The sequence below is a fragment of the Scyliorhinus canicula genome, chromosome 20, assembly GCF_902713615.1.
Source record: "Scyliorhinus canicula chromosome 20, sScyCan1.1, whole genome shotgun sequence".
Taxonomy (NCBI): Eukaryota; Metazoa; Chordata; class Chondrichthyes; order Carcharhiniformes; family Scyliorhinidae; genus Scyliorhinus; species Scyliorhinus canicula.
In genome coordinates this window covers 70,130,818-70,152,755 of record NC_052165.1, presented here as the reverse complement: position 1 = coordinate 70,152,755, position 21,938 = coordinate 70,130,818, and the positions used below count along the sequence as shown (strand labels likewise).

General features: G+C 43.8%; 1 protein-coding gene across 10 annotated transcripts in view; it reads right to left on the bottom strand.

Moving 5' to 3' along the window:
• prickle1b (prickle homolog 1b) overlaps positions 1 to 21,938 on the bottom strand; it is a 193,933-nt gene that overhangs the window by 20,906 nt on the left and 151,089 nt on the right. For 6 of the 10 annotated variants that reach the window (XM_038780074.1, XM_038780075.1, XM_038780077.1 and 3 more), the window contains 2 exons: positions 17,898 to 18,090; positions 3,770 to 3,883 (listed from right to left, as the gene is read on the bottom strand). In XM_038780074.1, coding sequence (XP_038636002.1) covers positions 3,770 to 3,883; positions 17,898 to 18,029 — 246 coding nt within the window. In that variant the 5' untranslated portion in view covers positions 18,030 to 18,090. The remainder of the gene's footprint in view (positions 1 to 3,769; positions 3,884 to 17,897; positions 18,091 to 21,938) is intronic. The other 4 variants (XM_038780082.1, XM_038780081.1, XM_038780080.1 and 1 more) reach the window with 1 other exon arrangement.

Below are 21,938 nucleotides of genomic sequence, written 5' to 3'. Positions count from 1 at the left end.
ATTGACTTTCAAAAGTTCATAAAGTGCCACAAAACAGGCTTGGCAGTAAAGTTAAAGCCCATGGAAAAAGATTCAGTCGCAAGTGCTCAAGAGGCAGCTGTAGCATGGATGGGAAATTGACTGAGTTAAAGGAAACAGATTTTAGTTGTCAACAGTTGTTTGGAAGTTATATAGCGGGGCTCCCCTGGGGTCAGTGTTAGGATCTCTCCTTTTCTTGATATATATTATCGAGCTAGAGTTGGGTGCACAGGGCATGATTTAGAATTTTGCGGACGTCACAAAACTGGAGAACTGTGAGGAGGGCAGTGATCGGCCTCAAGACAGCATAGACAGGATTGTGGAATGAAGGGACATGTGGCAGATTAAATTTAATGCAGAGAACTGTGAGGTGATATTCAAGGAGAGGCAATACAGAATAAAGGATGCAATTCTAAACAAGAGCAGGAGCAGAGGAACTTTGGGGGTACATATACACAAATCACTGAAGATGCCAGAGCAGGGGCAGCACGGTGGCGCAGTGGTTAGCACTGCTGCCTCACGGCGCTGAGATCCCAGGTTCGATCTCGGCCCTGGGTCACTGTCTGTGTGGAATTTGCACATTCTCCTCGTGTTTGCGTGGGTTTCACCCCTACAACACAAAAGATGTGCAGGGTCGGTGGATTGGGCACGCAAAAGTGCCCCTTAATTGGAAAAAATGAATTGGGTACTCTAAAATTTATAACAAAAAGATGCCACGGCACATCAAGAAAATTTTCAATAAACATAAGTGTTCCTAGGTTGTATAAGTAGAGCATTGAGTACAAAAACAATTAGGTTTTTCTGAACCTGTTCAAAATACTTGTTCAGCCTCAACTTCTTTTATTATATTCCGTTCTGGGCACCACAGTTTGGAAAAGGTGAAGGTATTAGAGAGGATGCAGAAAAGATTGAGAGAATGGTTTCAGGGATGAAGTTCTGTAGAGTGGTGGGCTGTTCTCCTTGAGGAAGGGAAGAATCTCCCTTGTCCGCGCCGGGCCCAACCTAACATAGCGCAGGAGTACAGGCACCGGCACGGAGGAAAGGAGGTCGTGAGATAAGAGGCCGGCCTGCCGCTCGGTGGGCCCTGATTGTGGCCAGGCCACATTGGAGATAGGATGAAATTACTAACTTGCTTTTGGGAGACATGGTAGATTCCGATTTCTCTCTCTTCAATGAAGCTATAATTTTAACGTCTATTCCTGATTTTTGCTCCCTGCTGCATCCACCTGGGGCGCTCTAACTCCCTTCTTTGCTGCCCTTGCATTCTTGTTAATGGTATCTTTAGGATTAACTGTTTGATCTGTGCTCCCATAACTGTTATCAGCTCTACAATCTCTGATTTATCCTTCCCAAGCACCATTGCCCTCCCTTTCCTATGTTGGAGGCACAGTGAGGCAATACTTTTTTTAAGCAAGTGTGCAGGACAGCACAAAAATGGCAACATTTTTTTTTTTTAAATTTAGATTACCCAATTATTTTTTCTATTAAGGGGCAATTTAGCATGGCCAATCCACCTACTCTGCACATTTTTGGGTTGTGGGGGCGAAACACACGCAGACACGGGGAGAATGTGCAAACTCCACACGGACAGTGACCCAGAGCCGGGATCGAACCTGGGACCTCAGCGCCGTGAGGCGGTTGTGCTAACCACTAGGCCACCGTGCTGCCGCGCAACATTTTTTAAAGGGCACCTAGCCTTTGTTTTTCTCTCCTGCAGCCAATGTGTGGACCCAGGCATGCTTTAAGGCATCTGTTAGTGTGACTGCGAATTGTAAATCAGGGAATATGCATAGCAATCTGCAGAATACTCAAATTTCCCACGTTGAAGGGCCCCACTTCAAATCGGCACTCCCAACATGGCAAATATCGAGGGCTCAGTGAGGTAACCTCTGCTAATTTGTGGCATTCCACACAGGTGGTCTATTAAGGTAGATCCTTCAGCTCTCAAATTTGAATAATATTAAAATCCCCTTGCTCACTTCCAGATTTTAAAAGCCCACGACAGAAGTTAATTGTTACAGACCAGAGGTTTCCAGGTTCAGTCTCCAGCCTGTGCAAGCAACATTTAACTGCTATCAGCTGGGTTGGTGCAGAGGCACCAAAATTGATCATCAGCACCCTGGATGGAAGGAAAACCAAGCTAGGCAACATTCTCTGTTTCCCAGCCAATAATTTCCATCCAGTGACACCTCGTGGATAGTGGTCACGGAATGACAGGAATAGCTTTCTCTTTAAGATGTTGCACGGTTCACTAGCCTACCAATGCATACGGTCTAAAGTTAATTTCATACAGGAGGAATGGGCCAGCTACACAAAGTAGCAGAGGGCTCTAAGTGGCATAGGAGGATTAGGTTGTAAATTCGGAGAGAATGCCCTATTGCCATAAAGCCAGAGCACTGGGGACCCAGGTTTGAATCCCACCTCAGCAGATGGTGCAGTTTGAATACAATTAAATCTTGAATTACAAGTCCAGCGATGGCCATGAAACCATTGTTGATTATTGTAAAAATCCATCTGGTTCACTAATGTCATTTGGTGAAGGAAATTTAATGTCCTTACCCGTGGCTCCAATGTGGTTGACTTTTAACTGCCCTTTGAAATGGTCTAGCAAGCCATTCAGTTCAAGGACAATTAGGGATGGGCAACAAATGCTGGCCCAGCCAGCGACGCCCACATCCCATGAAAGAATAAAGAAAAAAAATTTAGTAGATTAGGTTACTAATGCCTACTTAGAAATTCTAGGTTGGATTTAATGGAGAATTTATGCAGTCATATTAGCTCAACAGCAGCTTCTGATTAAAGAGGGACATGTGAGCTGTGAATGCACTTTTCAGAATATTAGCTGCTCTAATTCAGGCAGTTAGAAAAGAGCTGGATTTTTTTTTAAAAACAGGCGGAGGCCCAGCCAAAAGACACTTAAATGACTAAAGAAGAAAGACTTTAAATAGAAAGGGATAATTGTTAGCAGTCCTTTACAACCCAAGACCCCTGCCAGAATGCACATTTCTGTTTTATTACAAGGCCTTTTGTAATTGTGAATTGCAGACTGGATTAAAACATGAGCTGTGGCTTATTTATTCAAGAAAGAGTCCTCCTTTCTGACAACAAGTATAGAGGAACACAATGCCTCCTTCAAGTCCAAGAATCTCACTGCACCAGTGTGTTCTGTTTCTCCCTCTCCACTCGTAGTAATGTTTGGAATTTAAAGCATAGGATGACAGTTACAACATGGTAGAAAGCAGCATAAAAGTGAGGCTAAATACAAATACAACAAATGTAACACGAGAGGAATCTTACAAATAAAAAGCACAAGAAATGTTTGCTTCAGAGCAAATAGCCAAACAATTCAAAGTTTGCAGAATATAATTGTGTGTTTGGGGATTCCTATGACAGTTGTAAAAACAAATTGGGAGTACCCAATTCATTTTTTCCGATTAAGGGACAATTCAGTGTGGCCAATCCATCTACCCTGCACATCTTTCGGTTGTGGGGGCGAAACCCACGCAAACGCGGGAAGAATGTGCAAACTCCGCGCGGACAGTGACCCAGAACTGGGATGGAACATGGGACCTCAGCGCCGTGAGGCAGCAGTGCTAACCACTGCGTCACCATGCTGCCCTCTCTTATGACAGTTTTAAGCATTTTACACTAAATCTGGTTCACCACGAAAGGGAATTTGCCTTTCACTCCCTTATCGATAATGAGCCAATGAATGCCTGGCTTGTGTTTTTTTTTAAAAGATTTTTATTACCTCATTATCATGGGGTGGCAGTTGGTACAGAAGCTGCTTAATTCTGTGTTTCTCCCCAGGGCTGTTAACATAAGGAACCTTGTCTTCTGGCAGACATGAAAAATATAGCTGTACCTGTATTTAGGGTCAAAAAGAAGAATAAATGCACAACTGAAAGTCAAAGTCAGCCCCAATATAAAATGGTTAATTATATCACATTATCTCCAGGTTCCATCAGTTTCTTCCACTGGTCACACATCAAAAACTGGGAGCATTCCCATAAAGCAACTTCCAAATGTATTTAATTATTGACATATTCAAAATATAATCGATGATTTTCGGGATTGGTGTGATGTTATACAGGAGTCTGACAGGATTTATGTTCCATTGACCATTATGTGGATTAGAGATTATTTAATGTGATAAAATTAGATTACTTCAAATATGACCAGTGCCAAAGAGCTGTAGAGGTTCCATTCGGCAATGCAATTTGCAGTGACAATTAGAGTATTGTAAATTATGCACCATTAATGTGGTTATTACCCCACCCTGCCCCTTCCAAAGCTGTTTAGCACAGTAGAAATTCTGCATTTCTGTCAGCAATTACCATGTTAATGCGTGAAGTTGCCCCCAAAAAACACTGCACACAAACCCATGGGCAATACAGATTGAGCAAACTTAAAAGAGAAGTGTGTGTTCAATTTTCTGATCTCCCACAGGCAAAGCTCATCCAAGCAAGTTGACTTCATTGCTTCCATGTGTGTTTCTGGGATGTGGCTGAAAGAAATTTCTTCCAGCTTTGGGTTCCCGCCATCATTTTATTAGACGCCAGGTTCACTAACTGTACAGCCACTAATTTATTAGTATGGCATCTGGTACAGAGCCATTCCAATCAAAAGTAATGGCTGGTAATTGGAAATAATTATTTGCAGGTCAAATAAGAGACTCACCTTAAAATGGGGCTTTATAGTTGAATACCTCTTAACTGGGAGTCTCCATACTGACTCTTGTGCAGGAAAACTAAGGAGATAACTCCTACTCAGAATCAAATTCAGCAGAGGATGTTACTTTGAACAGGCTGAAGATGGTACCATTATTTTACCTCTAGTTTTCAGATGAGATAGTTCTGATTGTAAATTTATAACCCAGAAATATCCATAAAATTATTCCTGGTGACTCCCATCCCGACACAAAGTGTATTGTTACTTCCCATAGCTTCTGTGGGACACTTCTTAATATTGTGAACTTACATTAGGAGTACAGTTCACCTGAATTAATGAGATATTTAACATGGAAATTAATATAAAAGGCGTTTTCTTTTCACTTATGTTTCAATCAATTCCCAAGAGACAACATATTGTTATCAGAATTTATCAACAACCACACACACAAAATGAAAATGCATCTCTGTCCTGTATAAGTATTAAACAAACGTCAATGCCCAATTACTGTTAACGTAACAAAACATTAGTCTAACTCGCAAATCTTCATAACTGATGAAACTCTTGAACCACCATATTTAATGTAAGTGATCGAACCATTGATTACAACAGGGGCACCTCAATTTAGTAGGCTTCAGCTGTACTAATAGAACGCAATGTTCATGGAAGAATGATAATCTGTAAGTAGTGATGTGGGGAGGGAGGAGAGAGGGAGGATAACAAATGAGGCTGCAGGAGTGGATGAGAGATCCGCACTGGTTGATTTCATGAAAAGGTTGGCAAACAGTGCTTTTGGTAGAAAAATCTTAAAATGCTGTAAAAACGTTAGCCAAATCTGCATCTATATTACTTGCAGACTCTAATAAATTTTTTTTTAAATGCTTCCTAGAAATACATAGAACTGAAGTTATGGGAGCAGCAGTTAGCCAAGGGGCCCTTTAGGCATGCTCTGGGATTCAAAAGAGCAAGGCTGCTTCTTCTGCCTCAACTTTACTTCTGCAGTGGCACGGTGACACAGTGATTAGCACTGCTGCCTCACCGAGGACCCGGATTTTCCTACAATGGGCTGTATTTTACATGCCTCTCATGGGAAGGAAAACAGGTGGGCGGACCCATAAATTAGGGTGGCAGCAACTGCCTTTGCAATACTGCCCTAACCCGATCCTGCCCCCCTCCATGATTTTACGGGTGGTGGGGTTGCCATTTGTGGTGTCGCCTGCCTGTAGTCCAATTGAGGGCTTAAGGTGGCCTAATCCTGCCGCCCTTCCGATATGACAGGCGATGCGAGAAGCCTGCACCCAACATGCAGCCCAGCAGGTGTATCCTCAATGGACTGCTGGTCAGTGAAAGGAGTCTTGCCTCCTCCCGGGCCACCTGTGTCAACCGGAACCCCTACTTTTTTTCCCTCCCCATCTCCACCCATCCACCATCCCGGCACTGCACTATCCGGTACACCCTCACCTCCCCTTGATCTTGGACCGACCAAAATATTCAAGTCTATTACTGAACACCACCTCCTTGGACCACCATCAGCAACATCAGTGACCACCGCAACTGCTTGGTACTTCCAGTGTGCAAAACTGTCAGCCTCTGATTGGCCAGAAACTGTCTGACACAAGATGTCCTCCTGTAGACAGATGAAAGTCCTGCCTCATACTAATTTAAGGTATTTTTATTGCACTAGTAATCCAGAGACCCAGGATAATGCTCTGGGGACCTGGGTTTGAATCAGGGCAGTTAGTGGAATTTGAATTCAATAAAAATTTGCAATTAAAAGTCTAATGGCGACCATGTCGATCATCGTAAAAACCCATCTGGTTCACTAATGTCCTGTAGGGATGGAAATCTGCCATCCTTACCTGGTCTGGCCTACATGTGACTCCAGACTCACAGCAATATGGTTGACTCTTAAATGCCTACAGGGATAGACAATAAATGCTGGCCCAGCCAGCGATGCCCACATCCCATTAACTAATGAAGAAAAAAAAAATTACAGCAGGATGAGCCGACTAGGCAGAGGTGTGGCGTGCCCACAGTGTAAAATCCAGCCCAATATCAGTTTTTGATTAGCTGCCAATAATCCAATTACAGTTCTCCCTATTGAGCTCTCTTACTAAATATATTGTACCATCGTGCCACCCCTCAAAGTCTTAGGAGAACTTAAAAATGTTTTTTGGGTCCTGATTCCGGGATTTCTAACCCCATTTCCTGTCTATGCAAGTTTTGGGTAAACTTTAAAGCGTGCAGGCGGATTCCTGTCAACTCTTCCGGCAAGCCTAATTTTATATGCTTGGTTGAAAGCCCAGACAGCTATTTAAATTAAAGAACACCTACTCCCCAGAGTAAACATTGCTTGATTGACAGCTCAGGTTAGCTCATCTCTGCAACCATTTTCACTATGTTGGTTGACATAAGTATTTGTGATTTATGGTTTTTAAAACTTCAAAGGGCCTGGATGATTGGTACTTTTATTAGATTAAATTGATTTATTTTAGATTAGATTTCTTTTCAAGCATAGGATCAAAGATTTTTCAAAGCATTTTTATACATCCCAATTTATATTGTGGTGTTCATTGGTTCTAGAAAATATACAGTGGGTCAATGGGCATGGAAGGGCTTGGCAATAAGGGGCCATGGAGTGGGTGGTAAGACACAAGTTTGGCATAAGGGGCATGAGGAGACATGGGAGTGGGTAGAAGGGCAGAGCTTGGATTGGTGGGAGGACATGAGGTGACAGGGACTGGGCTTCGGGAATGTAAAGGGGATGTGAGAACTGTGGTGGATCTTTTTTCTCTGGCACAAAAGTACCACAATATTGAGGAAGACCTTTTAAGGTGTTGCCTCGGGACCAGACAGCCACTTATTGACTAGTCCAACTCCAGCTCGCACCCGGCTGTAGCAATAAATATCCTGCCTTGGGATCCTTCTCCTAAGGTGGACGGGCTGAGACTGGAATTTTCTCGACTTCCCCTACCTGCCTGACGGGATGAAAATCCAGGCATTAGGAAGGGAAGTTAATGAGCTTAAGGTCAATGTAGCCACGACATGGCTGCCAAAGGTGGGGTAAATGAAATGCAGAATGGACAATGGACAAGAACTGGAAATATGCAGAGTTTTTCACAGCATTGTAGGGCTGGAAGTGATAACAGGAATAGAATAGGGAGGGATTTGAACACAAAAATTAGAATTTTTAATTTGAAGTCTTAGACCTATTAGCAAATGAGGCTAGTATAATGCTTACCAAGTTACATTGGTCAATAAATCACAGTACCCAGACCACATTTAGAATAGTATACAGTTTTTTTCTCCTTATTTAAGAAAATCCATAATGCATTCGACGCAGTTCAGAGGAGGTTCAGTCGACTGATTCTTGATATAGGGGTATTGTTATGGAGTAAAGGTTGGGCAGGTTAGGTCTATATCCATTGCAGTTTAGAAGAATGACTGATGATTTCATTGAATCATATCCGATGGGGACTTGAAAGGGTGTTTGCTGAGAGGATGGTTTCCCTGTGGGACAGACTAGAACTAGGGGATAGTTTAAAAATAAGGGTTCTCCCATTTAAGATGGAGATCGGGCTGGTTTAGCTCGACAGCTGGTTTGTATTGCAGAACAACGCCAGCAGCGCGGGTTCAATTCCCGTACCAGCTTTGATTAGGTGAACATTTTCTCTGAGTGTTGTTAGTGTGTGGGACACTTTTCCCCCCGCAGAGACCAATGTAGGCAGGGTCATTGAATATTTTTAAGGTTGAATTTGTTTTATTTTTGATTGACAAGGGAATCAAAGGTATGAGGGTAGGAAGAAAAATGAGTTGAGGTCACAATCAGATCAGCCATGGTCCTATTGGCGTGAATGGCCGAATGGCCCCCTACTGCTCCTAATTCGTACTTTTGTACGTTTGTTCATTATGTACTGATGCACAATTCCTTAAATACTTAACTGGCATTTAATAGGAAACAAACCAACTGTAGCCAAGTGAATGATTCAAGAGGAAATGAAAGGTCTAGGCCAGATGAATCCTGATCCAGCATTATGTAGGCAAATTGACAACTGGCTCAAGTAGAGCAGAATTTGATACAGGAAACATTGTCAGCAGAACTTCAAAAATTGGCCACACCCTCACGAGCTATAAATAAAATGTGAAGGAAACGTCCTTTAGTTGGGACCATTTATCCAGGGTAATAAATTACATTACATCGAAATGCAAGTATAAATCACTGCCATGAAAAAATATACATTTAATGATTGTCTCAATTTTTAAAAATTTCAGCTACAATTTGGTCCTCCTGTCTGTTTCCATTTTTCTTCATTTTCATACATCTGAAAGCAGAGGGAAAGATCTGCAAGGGTGCATAGATGTATGTGTAGGTGGGTTAAAAGATCAGAAGCTGTCAGAATGTTTGGAAGCTGGCAGGAATCCACTGATTTCCGCATTTGACCTGAAAACATTTGTTTGTGTGTAGGAAACCCCTGTGGGACGGGCGGGTCTGAAATTTGAACATGTTAAATGGCAATGAACTGCACCTTTAACCCTGAATTCTATCTTTAACTTTCTGCACGTGTTTCTGGGGATTCTTGGTAGTTGCCAGCGAGAACAAGGCAAGAAGACAGCTGGGATTGATGGGGCTAAGCAATTTACAGACAAAAAACACTTTAAATACTGATATGACATCTGCTTACTGCATAAGCAGCAAAGCTAGACAGTCTGCTTATTGGACTTGATCGGAGAGTATATTTTCACTACTTTGGAGCAGATTTCCAAGACATGGAGGTAATTTTGGTAAACTTTCATCTTATATCTGCACTTTCCCACTGTCAGCTTTCAAACAGCAAGGGAGCCTTGGACTTTTGGAGTGGAATTTTCTGCTTCCATCAGTAGCGGGGGTAATATCGCCAGGATGGACGAGATATTGGACATGAATAACGGGGCCTTTCCCAGCGCTGCAGGCACCATGAAACATTCGGCTAACATGCCAGTCAGCAGACTTTAACTAGAGTCTGCTGAATTGCGGCCACTTAATTTGGTGGAAGACAACATTTATTTTTCCAACGGCAGGATAAATTATTGGAATTTTGTTCTCTTGACTTTCAAAATAGGTTAAAGGTAGGTCAAGATTCCCAACAAACCATTTTGAGAACTCCATTTGCACGTTTGCATCTAATACCATGTTCATCAAAAAGCCACTTTTCTGGGATTAAGCTCCGCCTGCAAATTCAGTTCCCACCACACGAGAATTTAGAACATTCATTTTCATGACTATATAAGTGGAGCTTCACCTCTTTCACAGCTTTGAGGTCCCATAGATGTTGTCTTCTCCTTCTCGGGGACCTCACATTGAGGTTGTTTGCAAATTCTGGAAGTGGGGGGGGGTTTAAGGATGGAAGGCTGGATAGGGGAGGCAGGCTTCCAGGTGAAGGATAGGTAAAGTGTTCAGGGAAGCAGGGGAGGGAGATGGTCGTTGAGGATTTCTGAGGACTAGTGGGTGTCTTAGAGGGCAGGGTCAGTGGTGTTGCAGCCAGGTTCTGTGGGGAGCACTCTGGGTACTGTTGATAGGAGGGAAACAATCACACTCTGAGAGGAGAGTGGGATGTGGTAGAGTGGCAGTCCAGGATAAGAGGCTAGTAAAAGAAGATGTAATCAGGTGTGTCATGGAGGGGAACAAGACAGGTGGCTTGGATAACGGGAGGGGGCAGGGAAGGGTGGGCATAGGGAAAGTAACAGGTCTTGGTTCTTGAGGGGAGAAAAGGCATGCGGAGGTGGATTGTAATAGGATCCAGGGTACCGAGGGGAATTCAAGGGTGACAGAGGGAAAGGAATGGTGATATTGGGTGGGTAGATGGTGATGGTGGGTAACAGGGAGGTGGAGCATGGTGCAATGAGTTTGAAAGGTGATACACACCATTTTACCAAACTGTCCTTGACCATGCAATCAGTCAATGTGATCCTGCGAGGTGGGAGGAGGGTCTTTTTAGGTGGATAGAGTTCAAGGTCAGCACAATTAGCATACTAATAATATTGAGGCAACTGGATCGCAAAGGTGTCCACTTGTGTTCTCTTCTCTATGGTTAAGCCTGCATTTCATCAGATTTGTTCCCGACTCATGGGTCTCATAACATTGAATTTCCAACAAGGTGTGGAGCTGCCGTTCATTCTGTGCTGCCATTTGCTATTGGCTGCCCTCAAAGATGGACGGGAGGGAGGTGGAAATGCCTCCGTGGCAGAGCTGGTGGAGGGTAGTCCGAGACTCCAAATCCTCCGAGATGAATGGTCATGGCTGATAAGGGACTGTGCGGTTAGTCTTTCCATGCTGCGAACGCAGTGGTCTCAGGTTTTGAGGTAGTTAAGACAAGAGGAAAAGTGCCTGCTTGCGGCTTCTTTCACATGGCTTCTATTACATTCATGAATGAATAGGATAACTCTCATCGCTACTCCTCCAGGTTGTCCTTTACCTGGAAGTGGTGGATGGTGTGCAGATGCTGTATCGAGACAGAGACCAGGTGAAGGGCTTAATGCTTGTCTGCTGGCTTTGAGATGGAGAAGATACATTCTGTAAAAGACACGTTCACTTCAAATCATTTGCACACCCACTGAGGCATTGAAAATACAGACTGCAGAACCCTGCCTTGGTAAGGCTTTCAACCAGATGAGGAGAAGAAGGGCCCACCACAGGTTGGCACAGGACCAGGAGGAGCAAAGGGCCTGAGCAAGAGGCAGAAGAGCCTCTATAAGGTCAAGAGGCTAGTGAACATGGAACACTGCAACGCCAAGCATTGGCCAGATCAGGAGTACTGGCTGTGCTTTTACCTAGAGATGAGCGAAAGATAATGCCAGAGGTGCTCTCTTTTGTCCCAGGATGTGTGTGCTCACATCTGCAAGCTTCTCCAGGAAGAACTGTGTCTGCAAGGACTCGGTAGGAGTAGTGGGGAGCTCCTGACCTGCAGTGAGTGAATGTGAGTTGGGGTGCCCTTTAAAATGGCACCAGGACCTCCGTGAAGTGATGGCAGGGCAGGCAACCTCCAACTTGCGTCGCCACAAGATTCTCCAAGCTCTTCGCAGTAATGAGCTTGAAATGGAACATCGTGCCAGTGGGAATCACACCCACTTTCCCAATCGCCATCAGACTTTGTCTCTACGATGGAAAATTCTGCTCCTCACAAGGAACCAGCAGCAGCTGTGTAGCATCCTCCTCAGCCACCTGCGGCTCTGCAGGATAGAGGGGATGAGCATAGAGCTCCAGCTCACAGGGATGCCCAGTAGAGGGTATACAGGCAGAGAATTGGCTTTCTGGAAATGGCACCAGTATTTCACGGGTGTTAAACAGGAAGCGGCTGACATTTCTAGTGAGCCAGGTTGGCAAGCATTGCCACTAGTGGTCAAGGTCACTCCAGCCCTTGATTTCTTCATCTCCATTTCTTCCTTCCACTGAACTATTTGTAGAATCTTACAATTGATGGGAGCAAGTGCATCCTCCAAGCGATGGATGTCATGTTTGACTTCGTAGTGATGAGGGTAGTCAGACTGGGATGGCCCTCAAATTTGCCGCTTTTACAGGGAATCTATTGCACACATGTGGCAATCAGGGCTCCTCAAATCATCCAGCAATAATCATTAATCAAAGGGGATTCCATTCTTTTTTTTAAATTGTTCAGACATATGCAACCAGTGAAAGGCCACCATGAATTCCTGTGCAAGATTTGCAGGATGCCTTGAAGTTGCCCTGGTTAAGCCCCCCACAGCTATTTCCATCTCCATGCAGGGTCAGCTGGTGGTTCCTTAGAGAAACTGCCTACCAACTAATAATGTGGCTGATACCTGTGAGGAGTCTGAGCACTGATGCCCAGGAAAGGTACAGCCAAAGCCATATGACCACAATGTTGGTTACTGAGAAAATCATTCGGGTGCTGAAGAACCAATTCTGATGCCGTGTCAGATTTGGGGTGCCCTTCTGTTTGCACCAGCAAAAATTTCCAGATGATAATTTTGTGGTAGCTTGCACACCATACCACAGTACCGAAGACAGGAGCTGCAGGAAGAGGAAGATATTGAGCATATATTCAGAGGAGAAGTAACCATAATAGGAGTTTGATATGACAGATTTGTACGTACTCAGTAATCTGCCAGGAGGCCCAGGATTGAACCACACTTCAACTAATTTGAACAACCTTTTGACACACCAGTACTGAATTCGCTGAGCCCCTCCCGCAAAAACAATTCCATAGCGAACAATCCATTCATCTCAAAGCCACACATTGTTCATCGGTTACAAGGTAGGTGACTTTGGCAGGCAGCAGGTAACAATGGGGAGGCAACAAGAGCTTTGAAGGAAGGTTTATGGCTCTTAGGCATTGATAGTAAATGTGACACTGTAACATGGTGTTAAACACCCTTTTCCAACTACAAGTCCTTTTTCTCCTTTTCCTATCACTCCTATATGATGCAACACCTGTGGCTTTAGCAGCGCTAGAGTCAGATAGTTCATTTCCCTGCTCAAGAGTTTTGGTGTTAGTGAGGGTTCCATCACAGACTATCCTATCTGCAAGTGTGCAAGGACAGGCTCGGCCTTTGGGGCAGGAGACAGGATGTGGGCTCTGGTTGAAAGGGTGATAAGAGGGATGTAAACTAGCACTCTGAAGAGAGTCCCGACTTCCATGTCCCTTCCTCTAGCTTCCTTCTCGTGGCCTACCTGCATTTTGTCCCTTCCTCTATCTTCCCTCTCATGTCCTACCTGCACTTCCCTGCTAACCAACACTTGGGAGAACAATTCAAGTGAGTTGCTGAATGGCCAAGCAAGGCTTTCTGCATTCCGCTTAAGGTGGCTAACTGAGAATGCATGCTATCGGTAAAATCTGATGCTCCATGCAGGTGGCCAGTCTATTCATCAACTCAGACACCAGCATGAAGACCTGAGGCATTATGGCACTCATGCTGGAGATGGACGTCTCCAATCTCGCTCCAATTGTGTACAGTGGAAAGGCGGACAAAACCTCTCACATTTTCTGCTGCTTCTCCACAATAGAGCACATTGTTGATGATCCACAAGGTGTCTGTCTAGCTTGGGAGAGTCATGTGCCCCCTAACAGGGTCTCTCCATTACTATTCCTGTTTCCAACACATGCTCCTGCTCACTTGTAACGTGTGCTTCACTAAGTGGCACATCAACAACCTGTGTCTGAGCTGATGAAGGGTGCATGAGTCTGGGATGGTGTTTCATCAGAGTGAGTAACATCCTCTGAGGAGTTTTTGTCTTCCTCCAAAAGCAGCTCCTCAGATATGTTTATAGGACCTGTGGGAGGTGGAAATATAAAAACTGACAAGATGAGAGGCTTCTAAGGCATCAGTGTGCATGTCGTCATATTTCAACGGCTGCTGACATAATGGGCGCGATTCTCCCAGACAGGGAGAAATCGTAAGGCTGGCGTCAAATCCGCCCGGATTTGACGCCAGCCCCCCCCCTCCCCGACCGGGAACCGATTCTGGTCCCCGGTCGGGGCTAGTATGCTGCGGCCGTGAACTCCAGCATCGCGGGCTTAACGAATTACATTAAGCCCGCTTGCCAGAGTTTGCGCCGGCTGACGCGTCACATGACGTCAGCCGCGCATGCGCGGATTGGAAGACTCCAACCCGCGCATGCGCGGATGACGTCATCGCGTATTTGCGCGAAACCCGCGCATGCGCGGGCCGGGATGCCCCGCAGCCGCCCCGCGAAGTGATACAGCGGGGCGGCGGAAAGACAAAGAGTCCGCGGGAATCGGACCCGCTGCCCGCGATCGGTGGGCACCGATCGCGGGCCCATGGCACCCTTGGCACGGCCGTGGTACTGCCGTGCCAATTGGTGCCATGGTTTTCAAAATCGGGACTTTACGCCCGTTTTTATGAACGGCCAGACCAGGTGTGTTTGCCGTTCGTAAAAACGGCCGTAAAGGGCTTGGAACTCGGCCCCTCGGCCAGCTGAGAATCGCTGCTGGCCGTAAAAAAACGGCGGCAGCGATTCGATCGGGAGTCGGGCGTGGGGGGGGGGGGGGGGGAGAATAGCGGGAGGGCGTCGGACTAGCGTGGCCGTAAAAATTTACGAACCCCGCTATTCTCCGCACCGTCGTGAGTGCGGAGAATTGCGCCCCAAGTCTACATGAGTGAATGTTGTTTGCCATGTGGTTGAATTATATTCAATTCAATTAGTTTGGAGACCCCCATCTCCACATGTAGAGACTTGGTATAACTCTAGCAAATCCTCTGCAGCTGTCTATGACAAGAGGCCACCTCAGGATCTGTGCCTCTCCCTGGTGTTCAGTGATCTCTTTTCTCATTGCAATAGGATGTGTAAATGGCAGAGAGAGAGAGAGAGAACAACTGGAAAGTTTGTTGGTCTGAGGAGGAATGTGTAGATGTGCAGTTAGGTGGATGGACCATGCTAAATTTCCCTTAGTGTCCAAAAAGAATGGGTGGGATTTCTGGGCTACGGGGATACGGTGAAGGTGCGGGCTTAAGTAGGGTGCTCTTTCCAGGGGTCTGTTGATCGAGGGGACTTGCACTTGAATGTGTTATGCCACATACTATTCCTGATTTGTTCAGGTCACTGTATCTCTTCTGGCACTGCAAGGCGGCACTGCAAGGCTCCACATTCCTCCGGACCTCCTCGACCACATCCTGCCGATTCTCTTAAGGCTTCCTTATCCCTCTTGTATGCAGGGGAATAGAATTTCCCTGCCTGCTCTTCCAGCCGCACCATGTTCAGGCATGCATTTTTGGAGTGCTACCGTTCCATGTTGACAGTCCATCTGTCAAGTTTTGGCACCTGGACAGTACTTCCCTTCTAACCCACCCAAGGTTCCTTCAAGTAGTTGAGCTGAAACATAAGAACTAGGAGCAGGAGTAGGCCATCTGGCCCCTCGGGCCTGCTCCGCCATTCAATGAGATCATGGCTGATGGGGTTTGTCATCATGCTTGCCTGCTGTGGAGCGGTCTGAGAGTTAAAATTCAGCCCTCAAGACTTTCACCAGAAGTAATACTTCATTCACTGAATACTATCAGCTTATCCAAACAAAATAAGACAGATGATTTGGAGTGGTGTTTATGCCAAGCATATTCAATTGGTAAATCTTGGGATTTGAGAACCAGACCAAAGAGTTGGAAAATTGTAATTCTTCATCTTAAAATGGTACAATTTGCAATTTGGGAAAAGATAAAAATTGTTTTGCAACATAGTTAACTGAAAAGTATCCAAAAAATCCATGACAGAACCTTGAATTGAGATCTGATAATGTAACTCTCGGATAACCTATGACATTATCGTAATATTAACATTCCATGGCTGAAATTTGAACTCGCCAGTGGAAATCTGTGAATCATGAAACACTTTAAAAGCTAATAATCCTGCTCAAAAGCAGCTAACTCCATTGTTGACCTACCAATTAAAAATCTTAGAAACACGTGCCCAATCTTCAAATGCTGTACTATTTTGAAATGAACTGTTATCATTGCTTGTATGTTTGATTAAGATTTTAAAGAAGCTTAGTTAAACTAAGTGAGTCCTTTTGCTGTCAGGAAAACAACAATCTCGATTATGTCTTTAGGTATTCAGAAGATTACATTTCTTTGGCAAAATGATGTTTTTCCGACCAAGCATTTTAAGTGTCATTAAATAACGAGGCATGACTCTGAAAGGCTCGTCATGCAGTTTTAAGGTGGGGCATGTCAACATAAGTTGTTGTTCAGAAACCATCAATTTGCAAAAGGAACTTGAATACAAAACAATTGTCCATTTTTAAAAGCTGCACCTGTACAATAGATCAAAAACCAACAGTGTCTCATTCTTCAAGTTCATGCCTGATTATTGGACAAGAAATTACTTTCAGAAAAAGTAGATGTGCATGGTACTTTTCAGTCTACTTCAACACTTTTCATATAATGTATTCGCTTGAAACGTTCCTTTGATAGAAGTCATTTGTTCGACACAAATTAAGGGAAAGCCAATGGGATATTTAAGGTGCTAGTTTTCAAGTTGGGAAATTATGACTTTATTTCACTAGGTACAAACACTGTCCTTTCAATTATTCAGTAGCTTGTAAAAGTATAGTTTCGAACACAATATACCATTATATTTTTAGCCCAGTTATCCTAGAATTTACAGTGCAGAAGGGGGCTATTCAGCCCATCTGCACCGGCCCTTGGAAAAGCACCCTACTTAAACCCGCACCTCCACCCTAGCCCCGTAACCCAGTAACCCCACCCATTCTTTTTGGACACTAAGGGCAATTTATCATGGCCAATCCACCTAACTACATCTTCGGACTGTGGGAGGAAACCGGAGCACCCAGAGGAAACCCACGCACACACGGGGAGAACATGCTGACTCTGCACAGACAGTGACCCAAGCCACATCACTGGGAATCGAACCTGGCGCTGTGAAGTAACAGTGCTAACCACTTTGCTGCTGTGCCACCCTATTGCGAGAGAGCAGGAACACAAAACAATTACCAACCGTTACCCTATAAACAGTGGCAGGATAGTATTGTAAAGGCAGTACTAAAGTTGTTATTTTGAAAGATTATTTTCTTAGGTCTATGATGGGTTTATAATTATATATTTGATGCATCATAAATGTATCAAGCTAGTTTTCTAAATGTTATAACACTTTGCTAGTGTTATAATAGCTAGAGATTCTAGCTATTATGGCAAATAGTCAAGCTTTAAAAATGCAGAGTATCTTTTGAAATGTTAATTATGATTACTTTTTTTTTTAAACAGTCTTAAAACAATTAAGTTGTTGAGAGTGGCTCAGTTATCTCGAGTTACAGTGATGATACTTCCCATTTATATTCAAAGCTCTTCTCTAACTGCACGCTTTTGCCTTTTCCCTCCTTGACCACTGAATAGAGCATCGATCATCAGAATGCTTTGTGTTGGGGACATAAATAACTTGATATTGTCCCATCAGACAAAGTAGAATAACAATGGTAGGTGGGGAAGTGCTGTGCACAAGCATTCTAGTTGGACCAGTCAGTATTGGTTCCCTGAAAGAAGAGCAGCATTGAGCTGAAGATGGGAACTTAAATAAGGGAATTAAAGGTAAAATTTTTAAGGAGAGTGTTTGTGGGAGAGGAAAGAGGATTTAAAAAAAAAAAATTAAATCTGACCCACTCACTTTGTCAAATAGTCCTGCCAAAAAGTTATGTTTGATGTACGTGAAAATTATCAGGCTGGCCTACCTGTTCTGGCTTTAGGCCGGGTGGAACCCATGCATACTCTTCCAAAACGCAACCCGAATCATCATCCGATGTTGAGCTGCGCTGAAATCCAAAAGTCAGTTTGCTTACTTTTTGCTCCATTTCTAAAGCCATGATGCTACTGAGAAGCTGAGAAGAGGTCCAGTGGGAAGCTGCGATTCAGCATACAATGATTCTGTGAAGACATAAAATGCACACAGGTTGTAGATTGAGTCAGTGAATTGTTTGGATGCAATCAGAAATGATTTATGTGTTAGGCAGAAATGGACACTCCTGGCAAATAGAGTACTATTTGAATATATCATGGTGAATATATATGTGGTAATAAATATATGCATTTATTCTGGGAGTTTAACATGAATAAATTGAAGTATTTAAAGTTTGATTTAAATGAACTCCTGAGGGTGCGGTGGTGGTGCAGTGGTTAGCACTCCTGCCTCATGGCACTGAGGACCAGGATTCAATTCCAGCCCACTGTGTGGAGTTTGCACATTCTCCCCGTGTCTGCATGCGTCTCACCCCCACAACCCAAAGATATGCAGGGTAGCTAAATCTGCCTTAATTAGAGAAAAAAGTGTGAAGATAAAGCTGCCATAGTCCCAGGTGACCATAAACTGCTTTTCCCTTTGAGAGGGAAATCTAACTGGTGGTGATTTAATCTGAGGATCACCACACTTCAGGCAAGGGACAAGTTTGAGTAGGCGGGGGCCTTCATGAATAACCTTCATGGCCTTGTGTACTACACAACATTTAAGAATTTTTAGAAACCCAGGAGAATTAGTCCTTAGAAGTAATTCCACATTGTGGAATTATTTTCCCATTTTTTAAAAACCTTCAATGCTCATCTCTTTGACCTAGTTTTGCAAGCTCTCTGTCTCACACAGTGGCTCAGCATCTATTGATAGAATCATAGAATCCCTACAGTTTAGGAGGCCGCCATCTGGCCCATCGAGCCTGCACTGACACTGAAAGTACACCCTACCTCGGCCCACTCCCCAGCAACCTTGTAAGCCCACCTAAACTTTGGACACTAAGGGACAATTTAACATGGCCAATCCAACGAACCTGCACATTTTTGGACTGTGGTAGGAATCCGAAGCACCCAAAAGGAAATCCATGCAGACACATGCAAACTCCAGACAGACATCCACCGAGACTGGAATTGAACCCGGGTCCCTGGTGCTGTGAGGCAGTAGTGATAACCACTGTGCCACCCCATTCCATTCTTCCTCTGTGATGTACCTTCAGACCTTTTTTTAAAATATATAATAATCTTTTTATTGTCACGAGTAGGCTAACATAACACTGCAATGAATTTACTATGAAAATCCCCTAGTCGCCACATTCCGGCGCCTGTTCGGGTACAGAGGGAGAATTCAGAATGTCCAATACACCTAACGAGCACAGCTTTCGGCACTTGTGGGAGAAAACTGGAGCACCTGGAAGAAACTCATGCAGACACGAGGAGAACATGTAGACTCCGGACAGACAGTGACCCAAGCGGGAATCGAACCTGGGACCCTGGTGCTGTGAAACAACAGTACTAACCATTGTGCAACTGTGCCGCCCGTTAAAGACGCTATATAAAATGCAAGTTGTTGTAATCAGCAAACCAGGATTAGTAGAGGCTAAACCAACTAGAAATCTATATAAAGCATTTTAATACTTCAGTGCAGTTACCTCCAGTGAGAGACACATGCTATATTGTTTTAAAATGGTTTAGTAACTTTTACAATAGCAAACAGAGGAAACTCATACAAATATATTAAAGTGCTCCTTACTAATTTTGCGCAATATTATTTCAACTCAAAGGACCTTTGCATCCCAAACAAGCAGCAAGCTTTCAATTCACTCCAGATGAACTGTACTGATTAGCCATAAAATGTACCAAAACAAGAAAAAAAACTGGCCTGAATGGCATGGTCAACATGTGCACAAACGTGAACTAAATTGTCATTTAGACATCTGTAGTAGCCAATGAAATGGCCAAAAATGCTATATTCAGCAAAACAAACAATTCATACTGTCTTAACATTCTAGTCACTCATATAATGCAGTAATGTTGTGGATAAGGTGCAAAAGCTGCCTGGCAAATGTCAGAATGCTTCAGAAAATTAGCATCCATGATTGCTTTGCTCATCCATTTCAGTGATGAGGAAGACAATATGGTGATTCAGAATTCATGCTATTACATTTGTGTTTGTCAATAGCCATAATGCGAACGCACAACCAGCCAATTTCCGCAGGATAGCTGTCCCTTTTGCATTAAACGGTGGGCGAGTTTGATTTGGCATGAACATTTTTTTTGTCAAGAATATTCACTGACTGTATCCAAACATATCTCACATCATGCCCTTACTGTTAATGAGGTATCTGAGATTAATTCCCTTGCTTACTTAGTTGCAAGCTTGAGCAGAATAATTTTAATATGTGAAATTTACTTTGAGGTTAGATTTTGTACTCACTGATTGTTCCCTCCAGCACTCGACCTGGTACAAAAGGTTAGGTTGGATTTATAAATCAAGTCAGTTATCACATGATGATGGTGGTTGTAACCTTGTGACATATCAGCAGATTTGGATTCACTCAGCGGAACAAACATTTCCCTTAGAATGTTTGTGATTGTCATTCGCACAGATCATGCTGTGAAGTAAATCTCTCCTAAATTTCTTATTAAAAATGCTCAGTTATTGTATTCACGGGTTCCTACAAGTTGATCTCCGGGCTGCTGTAACTTTCCCGAAGTACCTGAAACAAGTGAATATTTAACTGCTTGGGAATGATGCAGGGCTGCCTACAACTTACCACTGTCAGCTCGCATCGTAAATTGGAAATGCATTTAAGTTGAGTAAACGTAGGGCAGCACGGTGGCCTAGTGGTTAGCACAACCGCCTCACGGCGCTGAGGTCCCAGGTTTGATCCCGGCTCTGGGTCACTGTCCGTGTGGAGTTTGCACGTCCTCCCAGTGTCTGCGTGGGTTTCGCCCCCACAACCCAAAAATGTGCAGAGTAGGTGGATTGGCCATGCTAAATTGCCCCTTAATTTGAAAAAAAATAATTGGGTAATCTAAATTTTTAAAAAAAAGTTGAGTAAACGTGTTGCTGCACTGGCCTCCTGCACAGTGAAGGACGTCTCACCCAATTTAAATTTAAGAGCTTGCCAAGTGTAACATATACAGGTGAAAACAAAAGACTCCCTGTACTCTTCTTTAGCATTACATCTTAATAGAAAATAGATATACAGCATCAACCGTTTCCAAATAAAAACAAAAATTTCTTGAAATACTCAGCAAGTCTGCCATTATAGGTGGAGAAAGATGCAGAGGTAACATTGTAATAGATCATGATCTTCCATCAGAAGTAATCATCAGATTAGCTTATATTTGCACAGTATGCAAGATGGCCTGTTTTGATATATAAATTTGGTTTTAAGTACTTAATTTATGGTGGATTTTATGTTTATATTGTGGCGGAAGGCGGCACGGGGGTGCAGTGGTTAGCGCCGAGGACCCGGGTTCGATCCCAGCCCCGGGTCACTGTCTGCGCAGTTTGTACATTTCTCCCTATATCTGTGTGGATTTCACCCCCACAACCCAAATATGTGCAGGTTAGATGGATTGGCCATGCTAAATTATCCCTTAATTGGGGAAAAAAATTGGTTACTCTAAATTTATTTTCAAAATGTTTGCATGTGACCACATCAACATTGTAATGGTCATTGACAGGAAAGGTACGCTGTTGGACTGTGAGTGATTGGGAAATTTGGATTGCATTTTTGTTGTTATGGATGGGTTGCTCACAAAGAGTCCAGCCAGAAAGGGACCTTAAAGTTGCTTCCTCCTTTACTCCTTCTACACAGCTGTTTGGTGGTGAATGAACTGTTTCCTTGTGATGGTGAAGTTGTGCAGTGTGCAGCACACCAATATGAATCTGGACTCCCAGATGTAGAGCAGGGCTCCTCTAGAGAGATTCAGACAGCCGGAAACATTGCTTGGCATGTAAGAGGTCTGCTCTTATTTTTTTT